At 45.8% G+C, this 25691-nt stretch overlaps 1 protein-coding gene across 1 annotated transcript in view; it reads left to right on the forward strand.

Annotated features, from left to right (window-relative positions):
* The window catches only part of setd5 (SET domain containing 5), a 72749-nt gene that overhangs the window by 37465 nt on the left and 9593 nt on the right, over positions 1 to 25691 (forward strand). The window contains exons 2-20 of the mRNA XM_083661101.1: positions 8392 to 8659; positions 11740 to 11842; positions 12612 to 12877; positions 14555 to 14613; positions 15104 to 15291; positions 16022 to 16060; positions 16525 to 16815; positions 17152 to 17300; positions 17491 to 17608; positions 17772 to 17881; positions 18160 to 18403; positions 19369 to 19440; positions 19671 to 19787; positions 19904 to 20299; positions 20611 to 20871; positions 21467 to 21584; positions 22115 to 22344; positions 23773 to 23829; positions 23994 to 24485. Coding sequence (XP_083517227.1) covers positions 8589 to 8659; positions 11740 to 11842; positions 12612 to 12877; positions 14555 to 14613; positions 15104 to 15291; positions 16022 to 16060; positions 16525 to 16815; positions 17152 to 17300; positions 17491 to 17608; positions 17772 to 17881; positions 18160 to 18403; positions 19369 to 19440; positions 19671 to 19787; positions 19904 to 20299; positions 20611 to 20871; positions 21467 to 21584; positions 22115 to 22344; positions 23773 to 23829; positions 23994 to 24485 — 3381 coding nt within the window. The 5' untranslated portion in view covers positions 8392 to 8588. The remainder of the gene's footprint in view (positions 1 to 8391; positions 8660 to 11739; positions 11843 to 12611; positions 12878 to 14554; positions 14614 to 15103; positions 15292 to 16021; positions 16061 to 16524; positions 16816 to 17151; positions 17301 to 17490; positions 17609 to 17771; positions 17882 to 18159; positions 18404 to 19368; positions 19441 to 19670; positions 19788 to 19903; positions 20300 to 20610; positions 20872 to 21466; positions 21585 to 22114; positions 22345 to 23772; positions 23830 to 23993; positions 24486 to 25691) is intronic.

The following is a 25691-nucleotide window of genomic DNA, read 5'->3' on the forward strand; positions in this document are numbered from 1 at the left end:
GAGGGAGAGCTGACAAGAGGAAACGTGAAGCGAGTCATGCCGGCGGCTTAAGTTATAAACAATGCGTGACAATTATACTTGAATGTTCGCGATATAGTCATTTCTACATCTCACGTGGCACAAGCCGCGATACATCGAGTATATTCGATATATCGCCCAGCCCTAGTGTGTATGTGTCTCTGCACAATGTGTGTGTATGTGTCTCTGCACAATGTGTGTGTATGTGTCTCTGCACACTGTGTGTGTATGTGTCTCTGCACACTGTGTGTGTATGTGTCTCTGCACAATGTGTGTGTATGTGTCTCTGCACAATGTGTGTGTATGTGTCTCTGCACAATGTGTGTGTATGTGTCTCTGCACAATGTGTGTGTATGTGTCTGTGCAGGTTGGTGTGCCTGCCTGACTATTTTTGGTCTATCGGCATGTTATTTTTGTCCCAACGCTTACAAGACTCGCTTCGCCGAGCTCGGGCGAGGTGAGGCGTGGCATTGTGTGTGTGTGTGTGTGTGTGTATGTGTGTGTGTGTGTGTGTGTGCGTGTGTGTATGTGTACGTGCCTCTGAGCTGCTGTGTGTGTTTGCTTGGTTGGATTTGTTTGTCCCACACACCCTTGGGCGACATGGCCTGGGCACTCTGCCTGGGTACACTGTATCACTCTGCCTGGGTACACTGTATCACTCTGCCTGGGTACACTGTATCACTCTGCCTGGGTTATAATAATAATAAATATAATGTATTACCAGACGAGTGTTAGGAAGCCTGACTGTGTCTGGAGACTGCAGGGTTAAAAAGGAGGGAGGGCAGAGGGAGACATTGGAATGACGGTGAGAGAGAGGGTCTTCTGTGCTCTGTGTGTGTGTGTGTGTGTGTGTGTGTGTGTGTGTGTGTGTGTGTGTGTGTGTGTGTGTGTGTGTGTGTGTGTGTGTGTGTGTGTGTGTGTGTGTGTGTGTGTGTGTGTGTGTGTGGTGCACCCCTCCCTATCAGACTCTTCTCCAAAATGGCCTCTGTTCTAGTGGAAGTGAAAAGACTTTGTTGAGCCCGCTGGTAATTTGAGCCCAGACCGGTATTCATGGCCAAAGGAACGAACAAGGAAGGGAGGAGGGGGGGGCAGGGAGAGCGAGAGAGAGAGGTAAAGAAAGGCTTTCCTTCTTCCTATGGAATTTACCTCCCTAGTTCAGCGTCTGGCTCTTCTGGAAGAGGTCCAGATAGTGAATTTACCTCCCTAGTTCAGCGTCTGGCTCTTCTGGAAGAGGCCCAGATAGTGAATTTACCTCCCTAGTTCAGCGTCTGGCCCTTCTGGAAGAGGTCCAGATAGTGAATTTACCTCCCTAGTTCAGCATCTGGCCCTTCTGGAAGAGGCCCAGATAGTGAATTTACTTCCATAGTTCAGCGTCTGGCTCTTCTGGAAGAGGCCCAGATAGTGAATTTACCTCCCTAGTTCAGCGTCTGGCTCTTCTGGAAGAGGCCCAGATAGTGAATTTACTTCCATAGTTCAGCGTCTGGCTCTTCTGGAAGAGGCCCAGATAGTGAATTTACCTCCCTAGTTCAGCGTCTGGCCCTTCTGGAAGAGGCCCAGATAGTGAATTTACTTCCATAGTTCAGCATCTGGCTCTTCTGGAAGAGGTCCAGATAGTGAATTTACCTCCCTAGTTCAGCGTCTGGCTCTTCTGGAAGAGGTCCAGATAGGGAATTTACCTCCCTAGTTCAGCATCTGGCTCTTCTGGAAGAGGCCCAGATAGTGTCTCCCTTTGTGGGCTGGGTTGGAGCTAGGTAGCTGTCTCAGTGAGACGCAGATCATCCACAAGACTCAGAAACAGCCAAGTGGTCCTCCATAAAGGCTGTGGATGTGGCAACATGGGATCCACTCCATGCCATCTCGTCCAAGGCATGATGAACTGGAGTTAACCCTTTGTGCCACCTTCTGGGCTGCTCTTTTGTCAGTGAGTCACATTTGAGGTGGAACTCAAGTGGAATAAAAATAATTATTGTTTAGTCCCTTAGGGGGGTATCTATCTTGACACCAAGCCCATTTGTCTGGGACCTGAGATGTTGCTGGAACGTTCTTTATTTGAAACCCAATCACCTTTTCTTGAATGAAGAAAGCATGTTGATATGTCTCTTTGCTATCCAGCCAGATGGGCCCGTGGTTCTGATGGGCCTGTGGTTCTGTGTACTGTTTGCCAGTGAGCAGGGGGGAGAGCTGACCTTGACATTACTGGAAGTCCCTGGCCTGACTGTGGTTGCCTCGGTGCTGTGAGGGAGGGCAACAGCCGGCCGCTGTAGCCAGGGGACGGCTCCACAAATGTCAGACATCCTGTAGCTGCTGCTGTGGATGCTTCTGCTAATACATCCTGTAGCTGCTGCTGTGGACGCTTCTGCTAATACATCCTGTAGCTGCTGCTGTGGATGCTTCTGCTAATACATCCTGTAGCTGCTGCTGTGGACGCTTCTGCTAATACATCCTGTAGCTGCTGCTGTGGACGCTTCTGCTAATACATCCTGTAGCTGCTGCTGTGGATAGCTTCTGCTAATACATCCTGTAGCTGCTGCTGTGGACGCTTCTGCTAATACATCCTGTAGCTGCTGCTGTGGATAGCTTCTGCTAATACATCCTGTAGCTGCTGCTGTGGACGCTTCTGCTAATACATCCTGTAGCTGCTGCTGTGGATAGCTTCTGCTAATACATCCTGTAGCTGCTGCTGTGGACGCTTCTGCTAATACATCCTGTAGCTGCTGCTGTGGATAGCTTCTGCTAATACATCCTGTAGCTGCTGCTGTGGATAGCTTCTGCTAATACATCCTGTAGCTGCTGCTGTGGACGCTTCTGCTAATACATCCTGTAGCTGCTGCTGTGGATGCTTCTGCTAATACATCCTGTAGCTGCTGCTGTGGATGCTTCTGCTAATACATCCTGTAGCTGCTGCTGTGGACGCTTCTGCTAATACATCCTGTAGCTGCTGCTGTGGATGCTTCTGCTAATACATCCTGTAGCTGCTGCTGTGGATAGCCTCTGCTAATACATCCTGTAGTTGCTGCTGTGGATAGCTTCTGCTAATACATCCTGTAGCTGCTGCTGTGGATAGCTTCTGCTAATACATCCTGTAGCTGCTGCTGTGGATAGCTTCTGCTAATACATCCTGTAGCTGCTGCTGTGGATAGCTTCTGCTAATACATCCTGTAGTTGCTGCTGTGGATAGCTTCTGCTAATACATCCTGTAGTTGCTGCTGTGGATAGCTTCTGCTAATACATCCTGTAGCTGCTGCTGTGGACGCTTCTGCTAATACATCCTGTAGCTGCTGCTGTGGATAGCCTCTGCTATCGTCCGCCATTGAAGCTGCTATTATTGAAGCTGGTATAGTGGCCATTGAAGCTGGTGTTGTGGCGAATGTGCTCAGTGTGGTGTTTGTGGTGAATGTGCTCAGTGTGGTGTTTGTGGTGAATGCGCTCAGTGTGGTGTTTGTGGGTGACAGTGTTTGCGTGCGTCTGGCCGGGCGATGACCTTGCTCTAAGCCAAATCCTCTCCTTGGCGTGTGAAAGGAGCACAGAAGGCCCCGTTTCTCTCTCTGCAGCCGCGGTTACTGACTGCAAGCTCTGCTCGCTATGCGTCTGCCTGGGCGGATGAGCGAGCGAGGCAGAGATAGATAGAGAGAGAGAGAGAGAGAGCAGAGGACTGTGGGTCAGTGTTTCAGCAGTGTGTGATCACATGACTAGAGCCCCAGCCTCATGTCGGATGACTCACCCCTCCGGGCCGTCTGGGAGGAGGGTGCCCCCTGCTGGTTCCTCTCGGTAGTGCGTCTGATTGGGAGGCTCAGCTGTGCTGGCGCTGGTTGTTTTTCTGCTCTCTGATTAGCCCCGCCCTCCATATCCATAGCGGAAGCCTCTGTGTGGATAAGAGACAGTCCTACCACACTGTGTATGGATAAGAGACAGTCCTACCACACTGTGTATGGATATGAGACAGTCCTACCACACTGTGTATGGATAAGAGACAGTCCTACCACACTGTGTATGGATAAGAGACAGTCCTACCACACTGTATGGATATGAGACAGTCCTACCACACTGTGTATGGATAAGAGACAGTCCTGCCACACTGTGTATGGATATGAGACAGTCCTACCACACTGTGTATGGATAAGAGACAGTCCTGCCACACTGTGTATGGATAAGAGACAGTCCTACCACACTGTGTATGAATATGAGACAGTCCTGCCACACTGTGTATGGATAAGAGACAGTCCTACCACACTGTGTATGGATAAGAGACAGTCCTACCACACTGTGTATGAATATGAGACAGTCCTGCCACACTGTGTATGGATAAGAGACAGTCCTACCACACTGTGTATGGATAAGAGACAGTCCTACCACACTGTGTATGGATAAGAGACAGTCCTACCACACTGTGTATGGATAAGAGACAGTCCTACCACACTGTGTCCATATCAAGTGTTCCTCGAGGCAGATCAAGCTCTCTGCTGCTCCTCCTCACTCAAAGCCTTATCAAGTCAACATGACTCTGCACATTTGGATGATTTTTTCCACTGAAGCGTGTTTATTGTTATGTGGAGTCAGTGGACATGTTGTTATGTGGAGTCAGTGGACATGTTGTTATGTGGAGTCAGTGGACATGTTATGTGGAGTCAGTGGACATGTTATGTGGAGTCAGTGGACATGTTATGTGGAGTCAGTGGACATGTTATGTGGAGTCAGTGGACATGTTGTTATGGGGAGTCAGTGGACATGTTATGTGGAGTCAGTGGACATGTTGTTATGGGGAGTCAGTGGACATGTTATGTGGAGTCAGTGGACATGTTGTTATGTGGGGTCAGTGGACATGTTATGTGGAGTCAGTGGACATGTTGTTATGTGGAGTCAGTGGACATGTTGTTATGTGGAATCAGTGGACATGTTATGTGGAGTCAGTGGTAGGGCTGCACGATATATCGTTTACACATCGACATTGCGATGTGCGCATGCGCGATAGTCACATCGCAGGACGTGCGATGTCAAAAGCAAATTAACTCGTCATGTTGCTTGATAAACTCTCACTTTAGGGGTAGCCTACTGAGTGAAATGCAGTCTCTCTCAAAGGAGAGAGACGCCCCGCTACTGTACTCACTCATTTAGTGCTTAGCTTCAACACAACAAACATGCACAGAGACCTAAATTTAATTATCTTTTGCTTATGTTGCGTTGCTGACAGACAGTAGCCCGTCTGTAAACGATGTGGTTGCGGAGGCGGACTTGTCCACAGTTTGCAGCGCACTCGCATACAGCAGGCTGGCTGCTGTAACTCAACATGTCCGTGGAGTGGAGATATTTACTCTTGAAACACCAAAAAGACCGCAACTTATGACACGAAGGCTGATTACTGAGAAGTTGTCCGTGTTATCACTGTGGCTGTCTCTCCCCTTCAAGTCTCTGATGTTGCATCACATGATAGCAGTAACGTTACGGTAGAGTTAATCATACATAGCGACTTATTTACACAAAACATGTCAGTGAAAATAAAAAGAGAAGAGACATATCTGGGCAATTAAATGTATATTTATTACTTTTCACGAATGAATTGTTTGTCACCGGTCGGCTGCATGTGAATCCTCGTCTCTCTGTACTGCCAGCCTTGCGCTCAAAAACCGGAACTCCGCAGATGCGGAGTGTACCACTTGGTCGTTTCTGGAGGGGGTTTCCGGGGGGTCAGACCAAGTGTGTAAAGTGGCAGGGGTGTTTCATTGTTGATTTATTGAAACGTTAGAAGAACGAAAGAAGTTGAAAGCAGTGATTATAATCAATGAAATCTAATGTTTTTCTGCAAATAGCATCATTGGGAGGTAGATTCTGGCACTCAATATTAGGGGTGGGCAATATATCAATTGTATATCAATATTGTGATATGAGACTATATGGTCTTAGATGTTGGATATGGTAATATGGTGATACAGCATACATGTTGTCTTTCCCTGGTTTTAAAGGCTGCATTACACTAAGTGAAGTGTAGGCTAGTGACATTTTAAAGTAGAATGTCATAACTTACTCACTTTTTCATGTATGTAGCCTAAGTCATGGAAATCCATTGGTCAAAATGTGTATGCACCCTGATAGATGACGCTCTGAGGCCTACAGTATAGGCGACAGCCCAGTGGTTGAGAAACATTAAAATACCTAATTTCCCCTCCAAAATCAGATGGACTCCTCTACAAAATCATCCCAATCATTCTAGAAGTATTCTTTTCTTTAAAATAGAGCTATTCTGGTAATCTGGTGAAAATCTGTATTTTTTCATATCGCAATATATATCGCAGGGGCAGGGAATATCGCAATGTCAGTTTTTTCCAATATCGTGCAGCCCTAGTCAGTGGACATGTTGTTATGTGGAATCAGTGGACATGACATGAAATCCTTCTGTCTGTTCATTTCAACTGTGACTGAAGCTGTTTTTGCCCCTGGTAAAGGAGGAAAGTTGAAACATTTTGGCAACATTTTGGGAGATTTGCCTATTTGCCACATTCCCGATAGTAAAACTAGAATGTAGATGCCTTCCTCTCCTCTGTGATGCATTAGAAAGTGCTTTCCTCTCCTCTGTGATGCATTAGAAAGTGCCTTCCTCTCTGTGATGCATTAGAAAGTGCCTTCCTCTCCTCTGTGATGCATTAGAAAGTGCCTTCCTCTCCTCTGTGATGCATTAGAAAGTGCTTTCCTCTCCTCTGTGATGCATTAGAAAGTGCCTTCCTCTCTGTGATGCATTATAAAGTGCCTTCCTCTCCTCTGTGATGCATTAGAAAGTGCCTTCCTCTCTGTGATGCATTAGAAAGTGCCTTCCTCTCCCCTGTGATGCATTAGAAAGTGCCTTCCTCTCCCCTGTGATGCATTAGAAAGTGCCTTCCTCTCTGTGATGCATTATAAAGTGCCTTCCTCTCTGTGATGCATTAGAAAGTGCCTTCCTCTCTGTGATTCATTAGAAAGTGCCTTCCTCTCCTCTGTGATGCATTAGAAAGTGCCTTCCTCTCTGTGATGCATTAGAAAGTGCCTTCCTCTCCTCTGTGATTCATTAGAAAGTGCCTTCCTCTCCCCTGTGATGCATTAGAAAATGCCTTCCTCTCTGTGATGCATTAGAAAGTGCCTTCCTCTCTGTCATGCATTAGAAAGTGCTTTCCTCTCCGTCAGGCATTAGAAAGTGCCTTCCTCTCTGTGATGCATTAGAAAGTGCCTTCCTCTCTGTCATGCATTAGAAAGTGCCTTCCTCTCCTCTGTGATGCATTAGAAAGTGCCTTCCTCTCCGTCATGCATTAGAAAGTGCTTTCCTCTCTGTGATGCATTAGAAAGTGTCTTCCTCTCCTCTGTGATGCATTAGAAAGTGCTTTCCTCTCTGTGATGCATTAGAAAGTGCCTTCCTCTCTGTGATGCATTAGAAAGTGCCTTCCTCTCCTCTGTGATGCATTAGAAAGTGCCTTCCTCTCCTCTGTGATGCATTAGAAAGTGCCTTCCTCTCCTCTGTGATGCATTAGAAAGTGCCTTCCTCTCCTCTGTGATGCATTAGAAAGTGTGTTGCACCCCTCACTACCATTCAGCTTAGCAGCTGAATGGTAGTAAACGGTCCATGAGCCTAGCCCCATTCAGTCACCAAAAATACACATTCAAACAGCACCAAAACGTTGCAGCCAGAGTAAGCTACGTTAAGCTACTCGGTGGCCCCACGTGTTGTTTTGTTGTTATGTGTCCTAAAGGCAACATTTCACCGTCTGGTGATAACGTGAAAAGTGTGTGTGTGTGTGTGTGGTGGCTCTCGTTATCTTGTGCAGCCCGCAACACGCTGCTCTCGCATTCCTGTGCTTTTTTGGAGGTGTTGAAATAAGTTCATTGCCCTGCTGTCTTTAGTAGCCACACTAGCCACAGTGTGGGACGATATCTCATTTGAACCCTAAAGGAAAGCTCAGTGAGTGTTTTCCCCCCATCATAACATGCTGACTCATGATGCTTGTTTGTGTGATGCTTTGACTGTATCCAGTCTCTTTGTGTGTGTGTGTGTGTGTGTGTGTGTGTGTGTGTGTGTGTGTGTGTGTTTGGGGGCACTTTAAAAAAGTAATTGACGTGTAGTGTGAAGACCAGCACTGTTCGAGGGAGTGTGTGTTTGTCTTCTTCTGGCAACCAGCTTGCAGGTGCTGAGTGTGTGTTAGAGATGTAAAGGGAAATTAAATTGAATGAAAAGAAGATTATCGAAATCTTGGGGGCAGTTTTTGCCCCTGGATCCTGGTTTTTAGGGGCATTCTGAGATTTCTTGGGGCATTTTGCCCCTGGCTAAATTCCTAGTGTGTGTGTGTGTGTGTGTGTGTGTGTCGTGGTATGTGTCACTTATTGCCTGTCGCCCTCTCTCTCTCTCTCTCTCTCTAGGTCTCCCCATGTCCGTGAGCCGTGGGCTGCGGCTCTGCGGCGCGGCGCCCCACAGTGGCCAGTCGCTGTAGTTGTTGGGAACCTGTGATTCCCCTCCTCCCCTCTCCTCCTCCCCCCCTGCCCCGCCCCCTCCCCCTCCCCTCCCCTCCCCTCCCCTCCCCTCCCCCCCCCTCCCACGCGTCGCTGTGCTGGACGTCATGAGCATAGTAATCGCGCTGGGAGTCACCACACCTGAAACGTCGTACTCAGATATGGCTGCTGGATCAGAGTGAGTACTGCTTGGAGGAGGGTGGAGCGGTCCTCAAAGTTGGGTACGGGGACCTTTAGTGGACTTTGAGGAGGTCCCAAGGATGACAAATTAGGAAGAGTTCAATTTCATTGCAGTTGAATGCACTACAAATCATCTCTTTAATAAATGTTTGATATTGACTGACTATTGTAATCATAGGCATCACCCTCACCACGACATTGTAGATGTGTACAATACTAAAGTGTACAATATGCAGTACTAAACAACACAGATTCTCCCATGTTGGCCCTGGGCCAAAATCTTATCAAATTAAATGAGCGGTTGGTTGACCCCTGACCCCTGCCTGCCACTTCCTGCTGTCCTCTCCCTAATGTCCAGTGACATCATTAGCCAAACATGGCGGCAAAACTGATGTAATGGTTTTAATCTTTGTTTGAACTATATTTGTGTTCAAAGCTTGACACAAGCAAAGCACCCTGGGAGAACTACTAAGGTTGTTGTGATGGTTGGATATGTTTACTTTGAGACTTTGAGAGTTGGGAAGTGTAGTCCACCAAAGAGAGTTTGAGAGTTGGGAAATGTAGTCCACCAAAGAATAGCTTGACCATCCTTGACCAGCCATTCTTGGAGCTGTCTGAATGCTCCATCAAGCACCAAACCCTTTGGCAGATGAAGCTAGTTTATTACAAGGCATGGACCTAGGGCTCGGCAGTATTGCCAAAAAATGTATCGATACAAAATATTTATTTTCGGTCCGGTACAACTGTGTACCGAATTTTGGGAAGAAGAAAAAAACAAAAACAATCCAAGTTCCCGCATGGACATTTTAAGTGGCAGACCAGCGTTTCCATAGCATGAGCACAGAAAATGGGCTAAGCTGCTCTGACCCATCATGTGCTGCAAGTGTAAGAAGACTAAACAAACATCTGGTCCACCTGCCAGTGAATATGTTCAGGTCGGAAGTTTAGAATTTGTCTGTTAAACGATTGGCTGTTTGCGTGTCACTCATAGCACGCTCGATTGGCAGGGGACATATCGATGTAGATTTAACTATTTTCATATTGTATTGATAAAGTGTCTATCGCCAACATATATTGCTATTGTTTTATGGCCCAGTCCTACATGGAGCCCTATCTAAGCCAGGTAGACCTTTATCAGGTGTCCACATCCGCACAGCTGTGCTGAGAAGTGTGTGAGGAAATGGCCACAGACAGCTTAAGTAAGAACAGACATTGCCACTTGTCTGTAGGTACTAGGTAGGCCTACTTAGGTGTCTGAGGTTGTCTGTAGGTACTAGGTAGGCCTACTTAGGTGACTGAGGTTGTCTTTAGGTACTAGGTAGGCCTACTTAGGTGTCTGAGGTTGTCTGTAGGTACTAGGTAGGCCTACTTAGGTGTCTGATGTTGTCTGTAGGTACTAGGTAGGCCTACTTAGGTGACTGAGGTTGTCTGTAGGTACTAGGTAGGCCTACTTAGGTGTCTGAGGTTGTCTGTAGGTACTAGGTAGGCCTACTTAGGTGACTGAGGTTGTCTGTAGGTACTAGGTAGGCCTACTTAGGTGTCTGAGGTTGTCTGTAGGTACTAGGTAGGCCTACTTAGGTGACTGAGGTTGTCTGTAGGTACTAGGTAGGCCTACTTAGGTGTCTGAGGTTGTCTGTAGGTACTAGGTAGGCCTACTTAGGTGACTGAGGTTGTCTGTAGGTACTAGTAGGTAGGCCTACTTAGGTGACTGAAGTTGTGTGGAATGCAGCTGGCTGGAACAGACTTCCCTCCCATCCACCCCTATCCATGGCCTTTAGTTTCTTCCAAACCTCAGTTAGAGGAACTCACTCCAGCACAGGAGGGGGGAAGACGGTCTCTGCTGACATTTAGAAAATTGAATGTAACAATTTTAGTTTTTGATTCTTCTGACATTGAAGTTGGCTCCAGCTGTCTGGCCAGACCTCAGCTAAAGGGAAATGGGACTTTCATAACATAGGCTGTGTCTCAAACGGATAAAATGCTGTCTCATCAGGCAAGAAGGCATCAAGTCTGGTCTCAATCAAATATTGACAAAAGGTGCTTCCACCTGTACAGCTTTTCAATGCAGCATAGACGTATGTATCCTTCACTGATCATGATATTACACACAATCCTGTGAAAGTATAAATAGCTCCACTGATTCGCTGCTACACGTGTCCATCTTTTTATTTATTTTTTGTGTATGTTTCCTTTGTGTGTTGTCCTTTTGGTTCACTCTTATTTTGTTGTGATTGTGTTTAGTCTTTTAATTTTGTTATATAAAAAAAGGAAAAGAAAAGATTGTACAAAGTGAAATCTTGTAGAAGGTTGTCTGAAGACTGAAATAAAAAAGAGAATAAAAAAAGAAAGAAAGTATAAAATAGCATATTCATTACAGTATAACTGCCAGTATAACTCAAGTGAATGTCCTACATTTAAAACTGTGAGCAGGCAAAAGAGCAGCATAAGCTATGAACTATTATGAAAAGTAAACCTAGTAGTTGCTGAAGAGATGTCAAGTTAGTGAATGTTCTGTAATACCGTACTTATACTATTGTGGTTATATTATTATGGTTAGCCATTTCATTAAATCTATATAAAATTCAAATTTATACTATCATCACACACACAAATATACAAGCAATTATTCCAAATGACCAACAGGTGGCAGTATAACCACTGTAACAGACAGACAGCAGCTGCCAGTATTTGGCGATTATGACGCATTGCTGCTTTGGAAGTTCGTCTTAATCCAGATACCTGTTAAGGTACCTTCATACAAACGCTGCTTCCACCAGGACACTGCCTCCACAGGACACTGCCTCGTTAGAGAGCAAGGCACCAGACAGCTGCCATCCATTTGAGACGGTCATAATGGCCGCCCACATTCCACTTCCTGAATTGTTGTTTCTCCCAGGCTCCATCTGGAGGGTGATATTTTTTGGGGGTTGTGCTGCCATCTAGTGACTGACTTGGGTATGTTTTTATTGAAGGCAGTTGTTTATGGTGGAGCTCTGCTGTAACAGGCTGCTGTTCACTAGTTAATTTGTGTCATTATTATTCTCGCTAATCATCTTTGTTTTTCTGCTCTTGCCGCAGCCCTGAGTCAGTGGAAGCGAGCCCTGCCGTGAATGAGAAAAACTACAACAACCAGAGCTGTGGGAGCGCACAGAGTCATGGGTATCGGGGACTACCGTATGCTGTGAGTTCATACAACTCTTTCAAACTTAAGAGCACAGTTCTAACGCTAGGATAAGATCCCAGCTCAATTCATATTAAATAAGCCGTTACTTTTTTAAATTCCATATTCAATGGCTAGAAACGATGCTTTTAGCTTTTCAGCAAGGAACTATAATGCCACCCAGTTGTGCACCAGTTTAGTTGTTCTTAAGACGAGTGCTGCTAGTTTCATTAAGGACCTAAATGTCTGACTATAGGCTTCTATAGAGAGCCAAAGTGGAACGTCACTTCCTGCTTCAGCACTGTACCAGAGATTTTCACCCGCCATTTATTTTCCCATCGACATTTCGTAAAATACTTATAAACATAGTTTTACTGGTTCAAACCAAATGGTACAGATATATTTAGAAACAGGAGAGATCGCATAACATTTAACTCGGGCCAAAACGTAAAAAAAATGCAGGTTTGAAGAAAATATTTTTTCGATGTTGTTTAAGTTTGTGAAATGTTCTATGGTCTCTCCCGATTATAGCGTTAGCTGAACGTTTGGTTTGAACCAGTAAAACTATTTTTATAAGCATTTTACGAAATGTCTATGGGAAAATTAATGGCGGATGAAAATCTCTGGTACAGTGCTGAAGCAGGAAGTAGGTGGTCACTTTGCCTCTCTATAAGTGCAACTCTTCTTCATGATTAACAGCTGTACTGTTTCACGTACCTTTTTTTGCCCTCATTTTCATTCGTCTCCATTTTCCGTTTCCCTTTTTTGCCTGAACACCCGTTGTTTGAAGATGCAACAGTCTTCCGTTGTGTGTTGTCAGGATCACAACTATGGCGCGCCCCCTCCCCCCACCCCACCCGCCTCTCCGCTCTCCCAAACCATCATCCCCCGCATGGATCTCAACGGCGTGCTACGCGGCTCCCGCTACCACGACCCCGCCGACGACAACTCCGCCGACAGCGACAGCTCCTCCGAGGAGGACGGGGCCGTGGCCGACGACTGGTGCCACTGCAGCCTGACGCCGGACGGCCTGCTCATCAAGTGTGACAACTGCAGGTATGAGATGTATCACTCACCTCGCTCTTCTGGATCCTGGATCATATCCTTATTTCTTCTTCTTCTCTGGACTGTTCTAACTTGCTTTCTTAAACATGGAATTCAGTGTGGAATTTTTATAAATGCTTTTACCAAATGTGTTCATCAAACTGAAATTCTATTTAAACCTTGCCTCCAGAGGCTGTGTACATGCAGATTGGAATAGTTAAAAGAAGGATTGGAATAGCCAGAGTGTCAGTCTGGTTCTTAACCGGGGACAAACAGCTGTAAACATTCAGCAGCGTCACACGGTTCACTGCATATTGAACTGAGTTCCAGTCCACCCAGACTGGTGCCAGGAGCGACATGTGGAACTATTTCACTTACATAATTCAATCAACCTCAAAAAACCCTGTTCAAAAGTTGCTACAAGCTGTCCAGGTCAAGCATGATAGCACAGTGCTTCATGGTTTCTGTCTATTGTAGTAGTATTGAATTTAGTTGGTATTGGTATCTGACTTAAATGTCCTTGACTTTGGAATTACTATGAATTTTGACTTCAATACTATAAAGCCACTTTAGAATCTTGCTGTTGGTTTATAAAACACTGCATGGTCTTTAACATCTTGCTGTTGTTTTTGCTATTGCTACAGTTCGACTGTGGAAACCCTTCACCAAAATAATCCCTCGCCATTCAAAAACTCAATTAACCCATTGATACCTGATGAAGCATTTGAATGTATATCCCTAATTTGTGTGTGTATCCCTTTAAGACCACGAACCGCGTGACCCTAAAAAATTTCCGCTTTGAAAATATGGCCACCCGGAAAAAAATCTGCTTTGAAAATATGGCCACCCGGAAGAAATTCTGCTTTGAAAATATGGCCTCTCGGAAAAAATTCCGCTTTGCATCAGGTATCAATGGGTTAAAGACTCACTTTTACTCTGTGACCTTTCAATGGGACAAGTTTGTTTTGCTTGCCTTTTTTTTGTAATGGTCGTTGAGTCTCTTTAGCATGCCTCTTCTAGCAAACTTGACTTTACTTCCTGTTTCATTACCGTAAATTCCGCACTATAAGCCGCACCGGAGTATAAGCCGCACCTGCAAAATTGCCTGTTTGTTACATATATAAGCCGCACCGGACTATAAGCCGCGGGTGTTTTAATGTTTGTTTGTTTTTTTTTGTTTTTTTTTTATTTTTATTTTTTTATTGTGTTTTAATGTTTAATTACCATATGTAAGGGTTCATGCACAGAGGGGATTGTCGGGAAAGAGATGGCTGTTTGAGGAAGCTCCCATTTATTAACATTTCAACAAAACAACATAACACAACACCACCTGTGTTTTTTTTTACAGTGCACACAGTGTCCGCGGTGTGGTGAAAAGAGGGCAAGAGAGGAAATTAAAACAGAAGTGGATTTATAGTTAGAAAGTGCTAAAAAAGAGAGATTTTTTTTTTTTTTTTTTTTTTTTTTGGAAAAAATCCATAGATAAGCCGCACCGGACTATAAGCCGCAGGGGCCAAAAAAGGCCAAAAAACGGGGAAAAAGCCGCGGCTTATAGTCCGGAATTTACGGTAGATTAAACTTGACTTTACTTCCTGTTTCATTAGATTAAACTTGACTTTACTTCCTGTTTCATTAGATTTTGTGGCATTTTGCACAGTGTCTTGATTGAGGTGATCTTTTTGCTTGTAGGGGACTAGACAGGAGGAAAGGAGCAGAAGGCCAACACAGGAACCCAGAGAATGTCTCAGGTACATGATGTCTTTTTTTTAGCATGTTACAACACAACATGAATTGAATTGTATCATTGTTATACCTCCAGTAGACCACAGTGTAGTTCAGTATCATTATTATACCTCCAGTAGTCCACAGTGTAGTTCAGTATCATTGTTATACCTCCAGTAGACCACATCGTATTTCAGTATCAATGTTCAGATTTGCAAGAACACAGCCTGAGGTCTGCATGCAGATTCATTTGGCTGATTCAAAGTCTACAGTAAAAACAAGAGGTCCCTATTGGCTGTTCAAAAGTCTAAATTGTCTATACTAGATTATATATGTGTACAAAAATGAGCCCTATTTAATCTCTTATGTCACTTCTTAAAACTAAATTTCCAGACTTTTATTTTTATTACCTTTCTTTCACCGCTTTTGCTGTCAATTTGATGGTTAAAGCACATTGTAACTGTACTTTGTAATAGCAACTTTCTGATCTAATGCACGTGACTGTTTCCTTGTTAGTTGGGGAGAGCAGTGCCACAGAGAGTGGTGATGAAGAGGTGTCCCCCTCCACCATCTCCTACACGGCCACGCAGCACACGCCCACCAGCATCACGCTCACCGTCAAGCGCGTGAAGAGGAACAAATCCAAGAAGAGGAAGAAGAGCACGGAGAAGGTCCGTGGAACGCCCAAGAGCAAAAAGGTCAAGGTACGTCAATTTTTTATTTGATTTATTTAACCTTTATTTAACCAGGAAGTCCCTTGAGATTCAAATCTCTTTTCCGAGGGAGACCTGACCAAGACAGGTCAGTTACAAGTCAGTTACAGTTACAAAATACAAATACAAATACAAATAAAACAGACAAATAATACAAACATCAAATACACAAGAGCCTAAAATCCAACTCAGTTTAGGCAGTTGCATTTCTCGGTTACAAAGACTTTTAACATGGCTTTAAATTTCCCCAAAGAGACTACCGTAGGTTAGTTAGATGAAGAGGGCTCTGCAGGTTATTCCAGGACCAGGGAGCAAAATAGGAAAAAGCATTTTTCCCCAGCTCTGTGGGCTCAGCTCTAAAGTGTTGAAGAAACCAGTGAGGTTAGCGAGAGTCGAGCAAAGACAGACTACTTAGGCAAGATCGACAGCCTGCTCAAATCTGATTCTCGGCATATCCAGAACAGCAAAAAAAAAAAAAAAACGTGCTTTAAAACAGATTTAAGCCACATTTGTGTGTGATTCAACAAATCAGTCTGACTGCTCTGGTCACTCAAAGCGGTTTTCATACTGAGCCAGGAAACAAATGATACCAGCTGATGTTGTCCTTTGTAATGGAGGAATTCTGCACTGTAACTAAGATAGTGGGCAGATGCAGGGAAAAACTTACATTTTTGATGTCTTAGTATATTAATTTATATATATTATTTCCTTTTTCTTTCAGGCCTTCAGAGAGGGTTCCAGGAAGTCCATGAGGATGAAGGTAAGCTTGCAGTTGAGATATTTGTTTTATTCACATGAAACCAGTTCAGTTCCACAATCAGGTGCCATCAGCCCCAGGCTTTTCATTTCCAAAACTTCTTGGATCAACAGCAAAACCCAGTCACAATTCAGGCCATCGCACTAGCGCCTCCTCTGGTCGGTCGGGGCGCCTGGTCAGGGGTGGAAGGGAACTGGTGGGAATAGCGTGATCCTCCCACATGCTACGTCCCACCGGTGAAGCTCCCCCCTGTCAGGTGAAAAGAAGCGGCTGGCTACTGCGCATGTGTCGGAGGAAGCATGGTGCTAGTCTACGGCTCTCCCCAGATCGGCAGAGGGTGGAGCAGGGACCGGGGCAGCCAATAGGGCAGCATGAGGATAAATTGGCCAAGTATAATTGGGGAGAAAATGTTGAAAAATCAGGGGGGGTGGAAATAAATCAATCAGGCCATCTCTTCTTCTGTTCAGAACTCCACGACCGAGGCCAACGTGCTGGACGAGAACACGGCAGAGGGCTGGGAAACCAAGATCCGCCAGTGGACGGACCAGTACGAGGAGGCCTCGGCCAACCAGTATAGCGCCGACGTCCAGACGCTGCTCCAGCTGCACCGCGCTGCCAACACCGCCGTCTCCAAGACGGAGAGCGGTGCCAGCACGCCGCCCGCGGCCACACAGATCCACGCCTCCGCCGACACCATGGACACCATCAACCGCACCGAGCTGGCCTGTAACAACACAGTGCTGGCTTCACAGATGCAGGTCGGCCTCACTCTTCATCCAAGCTTCACACCTTCTTCTTCACACTGCTCGCACCTTTTTACATTGACGTCAATAGGTAGCTAGCAGCTGCATGGCATGTGGCTTCACTTCAGGCTGAGCAGAGCTTTCTCAAGTTAAGACAAACCTTTTCATGACGTCAATCACTTATTTCTGTGAGCTGAACAGTCAGGAAGAAGAGGCAGAGTTTGACACTACATCGCAGCTGATGGTGTAAGACCACACAGCCACAAGTTGGTAGTGGTTACTGATGTTTCCTTTGTGCCTGTGCTTAAAGGCTTGTAATTACCGTAGTGTTAACTTGTTTTGTTTCTTCAGCTGCAGTTGGGCCGGGTCACGCGGGTGCAGAAACACAGGAAGACCCTGCGAGCAGCAAAGAACCTGGAGGTGGACACCCTCATCATCGAGTACCGGGGCAAGGTCATGCTCAAACAACAGTTCGAGGTCAACGGGCACTTCTTCAAAAAGTAAGGAGCCGCACTGTATGACTGTGAGGCTAGAAGATGTCCATCTGGTTCCAAGGACAACATTTACATGGATTATCTTATTGTCTCCTGTGTATCACCTGTGTTTTTGGGCTGCCAGACAGAACTTGTTTGTGCTCAATTTTAATATCTGCCTTTGATACCATTTCCATTTGTGTGATTTTTTCCCCAGACCCTACCCTTTTGTGCTGTTCTACTCCAAGTTTAATGAGGTCGAGATGTGTGTGGATGCCCGGACCTTTGGCAATGACGCCCGCTTCATCAGGAGGTCCTGTACGCCCAACGCTGAGGTCAGCCATTTAGGGGTTTACATCTGAATGCATCCAATAATGGAGACAACCACTTACTTAACTTTTCACTTCCATGTAGCGTAGACTGAAGTGATTTCAGGGTGCTTTGCTTCAGGAGCACATTATGAAACAGTATAACTCAACCATCTGTCCTGCTCTCCAGGTCCGGCATATGATTGCTGAGGGCATGATCCACCTGTGTATCTATGCTGTGGGTCAAATCACCAAGGACGCTGAGGTCACCGTCGGATTTGACTACGAGTTCAACAGCTGGTCAGTAATGCCAGATCACCCCCCCATCCCTCAACATGAATAGTAGGGTCGCCACGTTTCTGGAAAGTGCTTGAATTAAAAAATTAAAAATAAAGTACTTGAAAGTCCTCGGATTTATAGAGGTCCTTAAAAGGGCTTGAATTTAGCCTAGCAGGAATATCGGAGTTTGAGCCTTGTGCGCTCTGTCAAAATTGCTGGGCCAAGCGATCAGTGATGCAACAGGAAGGCATTTTCTTCTATGTAATGTTGTATTCTTCTCTCTCATAACAATCCACCAGCAACTACAAAGTGGACTGTGCCTGTCATAAGGGCAACCAGAACTGTCCGGTGCAGAGGCACAACCTGAGCCCCAGGGAGAACCTGCTGTGTCCCCCCTCCCTGCCCGCCCTGTCCTCCCTGGCGGGGGCCGAGACTCGGCGGAGGAAGGCGCGGAGGCTGGAGGGCAGCCTTGCCACCGGGGGCACCTCTGACGACAGCAACCAGCACCCAGAGGCCAGAGACCAGGGGACCAGTGACACAGAGGTGTGTGTTTTTGTTGTTGTTGTTGTTGTGTACTTTGTGTGTTATATGGCAATGTATGTAGATAGTTTCAAGTTTCATTGATTAAAATGTGACTAGGCACTAGGCAGGGTACAACAGTATAAAAACACAGTTTTTAAACAGTGATCCTGAAATGCATCAAAACTTTACAGTGATCGATCATCATAAATAAAAGCTATGAATTTAGCATCATGTCTTTTGGTTTCAGTTGTAGCAATGTCTAATGTTTGTTAGCCTTTTTCAAAAGAATGTACTAAACACTAGGGTTAGGTAAGACTAATATATGAGTCCAATTCTAGCATGTTATAATAAAAAAATTATGCCAATTATCCTGGTTTCCATGGAGAGTTTAGTGACCCTTTTGACATTAAAATGGGCAAATTTAAAGATATTGAATATCAGCACACACTAATGGTTATTGGCAGCGTCAATCCAAACCCAAAATGATTTATATTGGCTTTTAAAAAGCCATATCAGTTGAACCATAGTTAGAGATGTAATGGTATGAAAATTTTGCATCACGATTATCGTGACCAAAATTATCACGGTTATTGTATTATCACGGTATTCGTAAAAAATTGCTGAAAATGTTCAAAAACTACTGAGAGACTCACTGAAATCATTTTACAACGTTTTATATTGAAAACTCAGACCCACAAAGGATTGATACACTCACTGAAATCATTTCTCCTACGCTGCACGTTTGCATCTGGGAGACTGTTGCCAACTTTGGTTGATGATGGACAGTATTTACCATGTTTTTCAAAGCACTGTAATCATGGTAACGCGGTAATCACGGTACCACGGTTTTAATGATAATGAAAATTTGAAACGGTGCGGTTATCTTAAGGAATTTTATCACGGTTATCATTAAAACCAGTTATCGTTACATCCCTAACCATAGTTGTAGTGTTTGACAAGATGTGTTGTCTATCTGTGCAATGAAGGAGGGGCTCCTGGAGGTGAAGCTGGAGGAGGGAGAGGTGGATGAAAACGGTGTCGTCATCTCCAGCAAAAGAGTATGCTATTCCATTTCAACTCTGCTGAACAAACCCAACATACCTTTATGCTATTCCATTTCAACTCTGCTGAACAAACCCAACATATCTCTGCTAGTTATACGTGTTGCGTATGGTGATACATTCCAGTTGTAGCAATGTATAAGTTAATCTGAAGATAGTTTCAGCTTACAAAAATGTTGAATTATGTTTCATCAAGTCCCTCTGTAACCATCCTCTCTTCTTTCTAGGCGTTTGACAGCATGGAGAAGAGGAGGAGACGACTCGGAGGAGCTGAAGAGCTAAAGGAGGAGGGCGTGGAACCAGAAGATGGGGCTGGAAACCCTTCCACGGGCCACAACAGCGGGGTAGGGGTCAGCACTCGACGCACCTCCTATGTCACGGTTAGTGGGAGAAGACAGTTTGATCTCTTGTTGTGGCAGTGCAGTGATTTAACCTCCTCTACTCTCTCCTTGTCCTCTAGGAAACGTCGTCAATAGAAGCAGAAAAGGCTCCGGCGTGCTCTTCCACTCTGGCCGGCCCCCTGGCTGTTCCCCCTAAACCTCCTCCCCCCGCTCGTTCCACCAAGCCTCGGCCCAAGAGCCGCATCTCTCGCTACCGCTCCAGCTCGTCTCAGCGTGCGCGCCGGCAGCGCCAAGCCCTCGCCCAGCAGGCGGCCGCTGCAGCGGCGGCAGCAGCAGCGGCGGTGGCGGCAGCAGAGCAGGGCGCCGCCCTGGTGGAGGAGGGACCCCAGGGCCCACTCGGTGCTGAAGTAGGCCTGGGAGAAAACAGCCTTGGGCCCAATCAGCTCCTGGATGCAGAGGGTCAGGGCCCGGCCTGCCTAAATAAAAGCAACCTGCGTTACCCCAAGAACAAGAAGGTTAGAGGTCACAAGACTTTCTACAGATCCAAATCCAAACACATTCATTAATGCAGAGTTTTTAAAGGTTCCGTGCCGAAAGGCCAGTGATGTTTGAAATCTTTTGAGAAGCCAAATTACAAATGTTCTAATTATCTCTAGATATCTAGAGACAATCAGTTCCAGGAACTTCCACATAAACAAGAAGTGTGAACCTTTGGATTGCATTTTGTCACAACGTTGTCATATAGACCATCATTTGGTCAACTTCTCCTAGTCATGTATCGCAGCTAAATGCAATGTTAACCATCCCCCCCTCTCCTTGCTCCCAGTACCTGGTGACAGAGTGGCTCAACGACAAGGTCCCTGGAGCAGAGAAGTTCCAGCAGGAGGTGCCTGTCGAACGCCCCCTGCGCATCACCACTGACCCCACGGTGCTGGCCACCACCCTCAACATGCTGCCCGGCCTCTCCCACTCCCCGCTCATCTGCACCACGCCCAAACACTACGTCCGCTTCGGCTCGCCCTTCAACCCCGAGAGACGCCGGCCCCGCCCGCTCCAAATGGACGGAACCTATGGCTGCTACAAGAAGGTCAGTGATTGGTCAGGATGTCTTTAAAAAAAGAAAGAAAAAAAAACGCCTTATAGACTTGAATACAGTTCAATTCCAGTGTTTCCCCTAGAAGAATTGTCAGGCCTGGAGGGATTTCGAAACGTACCCCGACCGCAACGGTGGGGGCCCTCGCTGGCGACGCTAAATATTTAGCTAACCTGTTCGCATCTATGTTCACAATGGCATCCCAAGTATCATCATACTATTATGGGATGCGATGCGAACAGTTGTATTATGGGATGTGCGTTTCCCAGTCAACGACACACGTTGACACGTTTTGGAACAGCGCTGCACACTGGCACGATGCTCCTAAAAGCAAAATGTTTATTGTTTTGAATGATTTGGCATCTTCTATGACTGTCAACACCAGTATTGTTGTATTGTAATAATATGCCATAAAGGTTTATTGAAATTTTGGGGAGAGCAGGAAAAAATAATCTTTATTTTTATTTATTTTATTTTTGCATCGTGCCCGCCAGGCCTGTAGAATGGTAGGGGAAACAATGTTAGCATTCTATATAAATATAGCATTATATATACAGTATATGATATTTATTGTTGTGTCCTAATGCAGAGGTGGATCAAGCAAGCAGAGGATGAGAGCTGTTCAGTCAGTGTGGAAGACGGCACGGAGTCCACTTCCTCCCAGCAAAGTACCAGCAGCAGGTCCACTCCCAACCCCCTGTCCAACGGTAGGTCCACTCCCAACCCCCTGTCCAACGGTAGGTCCACTCCCAACCCCCTGTCCAACGGTAGGTCCACTCCCAACCCCCTGTCCAACGGTAGGTCCACTCCCAACCCCCTGTCCAACGGTAGGTCCACTCCCAACCCCCTGTCCAAGGTACGTGCCTGCCTACATACCCAGCCCACTCATTCTCTACAGCGTGCATCCTGCTCCTCCTGACAAAATAAATATTTATTTAATGTACATGAACAAAATAAACAGGCTCAGACACAGGAAATGATTTTTTTATGTACTTATTAAATAAGTACATTAGATAAATATTTATTTAATGTACATGAACAAAACAAACAGGCTCAGACACAGGAAAGGAAAAGGAAAAAAAACATAATATCGACACTCAATATTACAATGTGGTGCTGCTACCGGCCACACAGGGTGCAGACTGCAGTATGTATCCATGGCTTTGTTGTCAACCATGACATTTCACAGCCAATAAGTTGTCTCTTCTGTCCCTTCTTCTTCTTCTCTCTCTGGCAGAGGTCCACGCGCCCTTCAAGAAGCGCCGGTCCAAGTACTCGCTAGATATGACAGCGGCGCCCTCGGACCACCTGCTGCGCCCGCTGTCGCCCATCACACCCCCGCTCCCCGAAGACCCCCTCCACCCGCTGGTCAACACCCCCTGTAGCTCGCTGCTGCCCAACGGCCTGGCCTACTCACCCATGCCCTCCCTGCCCACCAGCCGCTGCAACACACCGCTGCAATTCGAGGTAACACACAGCTCGTTATGCTGCTCGTTATGTACTTTCTCCTGTGTTTCTACATTTAGGCCATTCAAATAATGAGTTTTCAAATGTCTGACTACATTTTGACTGACTTTTTATTAACATTTCATTCTGCAAGCTTGGTATCTTTGTTTGGGCATTCAATCATTTTAATAGTTAGCAAGGTAACTGGAAAATTTAAATTTGAAGACACTGAAATTCCCTAATGTGTCATCGGTAAGCTGTGCTCATGTTTACTGTGATGCTTTATACCAAAGGAAACCAAAGGGACAAGAGATTAAAATATCAACAACATGTGCTGACTATTCTACTCTCATCTGCTTGCCAATAGATCTGTAAGGCAAATAATACACAAACACAACTTAGTTCATGGGAGCGCCAGCTGATTAACACACTGCGCTGTGTCAATGATTTATGGTTGGTTTAGTTCACTAACAATGGTTGTGGTGCCTTTTGATCAACTACATTGATGATAAATGCCAGGTTGGAATGCCCTCGTAGTGCATCACAGCATCTGAATGAATAGTTTAATTGTCAGTTAATTTAGCTGGATAGGCTATCCACATATAATCAATACATAGCCTGTGTGTTAGCTGGATAGACTATCCACATATAATCAATACATAGCCTGTGTGTTAGCTGGATAGACTATCCACATATAATCAATACATAGCATGTGTGTTAGCTGGATAGACTATCCACATATAATCAATACATAGCCTGTGTGTTAGCTGGATAGGCTATCCACATATAATCAATACATAGCCTGTGTGTTAGCTGGATAGGCTATCCACATATAATCAATACATAGCCTGTGTGTTAGCTGGATAGACTATCCACATATAATCAATACATAGCCTGTGTGTTAGCTGGATAGACTATCCACATATAATCAATACATAGCATGTGTGTTAGCTGGATAGACTATCCACATATAATCAATACATAGCCTGTGTGTTAGCTGGATAGGCTATCCACATATAATCAATACATAGCCTGTGTGTTAGCTGGATAGGCTATCCACATATAATCAATACATAGCCTGTGTGTTAGTTGGATAGGGTATCCACATATAATCAATACATAGCCTGTGTGTTAGCTGGATAGACTATCCACATATCATCAATACATAGCCTGTGTGTTAGTTGGATAGGCTATCCACATATAATCAATACATAGCCTGTGTGTTAGCTGGATAGACTATCCACATATCATCAATACATAGCCTGTGTGTTAGCTGGATAGACTATCCACATATAATCAATACATAGCCTGTGTGTTAGCTGGATAGACTATCCACATATAATCAATACATAGCCTGTGTGTTAGCTGGATAGACTATCCACATATAATCAATACATAGCCTGTGTGTTGCACACGGAATTCTCTAACTGACTTTCACTTCACCTCTAGAACATATCATCCCCTGAGGCGTCTCCTGTCCACCGACCAGAGTCCATCTCTCCTGAGGTAGGCTCACATTTTTCCAACACTAAAGTTGAAATAACACTGGATAAATGCTGCTGAACAACTGCTGTATATTGTTACATTTATCTTGTTACATTGTTACATTTATCCGTCTAATTCCATGTATTCCTCTCCTCTGTTTCTGTCCTTTCTGTCTCCACCCTCAGCCTTGTCTGCGGACAGACTTTGACGTCGCGCGGCCCCAGTTCCCGGACCTCTCCCTGCCCTCCAGCTTAGAGAGCCCGGTGGCCATGATGACCCCGGACGACTTCTCCCTGTCCGGAGGGCCTCCGGGCCACGAGTCCCAGGGCCCGGCCTCCGTCGGCGCCGCCGGCTCCCTCACCCCGGCGCCCTGCCCCCCCTCGGACCCTGCCCCCCAGAGCAGGGAGCAGGCCTTCAGGACAGAGTTCAACCTCATATACACCTGCTCGCCCCTCAACGCCAACCTGGGGAACCCCGCGGCCACCGACCGCCGCCTGTCCCAGTCGGAGGGCGGGTTCTCCCCGGGGGAGTCCTTCTACAGCTCCATGAGTGGTCATGGGCTGCTGGGGGAGGCGGGCCCCGGGTCCATGTCACCCTATGGCGAGCCTCATTACGGGGGAGGCTACCCGGACAGCGGCACCCCTCCTCACCCCAGCAACCCACCGCAGAAAAAGAAGGCAAGTCCTCCAGCTCTTAATGATACCGTTGTGTTGCTCGAGTTCTGCCACTAAGTGAACAAGGTGTGACAGATGATTTGATGACAGGAAGTCGTGTTCTCAGGTAAAGCTTCAGCACTTTCATTTGAAAAGTCAAACCTCATGACGCTCTGCTCTCTCCCGTGCTCTGCTCTGTGTGCTTGTCCCGTTATTTTGTCTGCAATATGTTGCTCGGTTGTACCAGTTGGTCAAAACCAAAAGCGAAAAGGCATGGAAAAAAAAACATGTTTGACCAATTTTTTTGAGTGTATATCTGAAATGATTTCGACTCTGTAGCTTTGATCCTTCCTCCCCCCTCCTCTCCCTCACTCCCCCTCCTCCCTCCTCCTCCTCTTCCTCCTCCCTCCTCCTCCTCCTCACTGCTCCTTGAAACTTTTTGCCAAGTCTCTCTTCCACTTTTCTTCCAAGGCAGAGGGCCAACCAGCATACCATTAGTCTGCTGACAGGAAAGCCAGATTACCAGGCTATAGCTGTAAGAAGTGAATACAAGCCAGTACAAAATATGGTGAATATTCTCCCTACAACTACATCTTTAGAAGTGTGCATGTAAATATTGTTTTTGCATCTGCATACAACAACGCCCACCCCCACGCTCCTACAGCCCCGCCCCTCCCCCCCCCACCCCCCACCTCCTCCGAAACCTACATTAAACTATTATTATATCGTTTTGAGCAGGGATTTTAATTTATTATACCATTTTTTTTATCCAATTCAGTCCACCTGTCATGAAGTGTGTGAAGGTTCATCCATTGCCTCCAACACAAAAGACCAATGGTTCATTTAGTCTCATGCGGGCATTGAGATGAAGACTATTTGTCTTTGCTGCATCTCATCCATGGCTCTTTCCTGTGTGTTGCTCATTGCTCCATCCTGCCTTCACCTTTAGCATCTCTGACCTTGCTAATGTCACAGAAAACCAGGCCATGTCACAAGACACCAGAGGAACGTCCTGGGGCCCATGGTGAAGCCATTAAGTGGAGACACATTTCCACCTCCTGGAATGATGATAGTTCTTTGGTTTTAGTATTAATTTGCACGCCCAGCATTCCTGATCCAACAAGCCTGATGCTCTGCACAATTGAACGGACAATGTTAAACCAAGATGCCATTTTTATGCACCAGGTCCCAACTCCCAACATGTCGTCTTCTAATGTTGGAAGGTAGAAA

This window comes from Poromitra crassiceps, assembly GCF_964638095.1.
Source record: "Poromitra crassiceps genome assembly, chromosome: 25".
Classification (NCBI taxonomy): Eukaryota; Metazoa; Chordata; class Actinopteri; order Beryciformes; family Melamphaidae; genus Poromitra; species Poromitra crassiceps.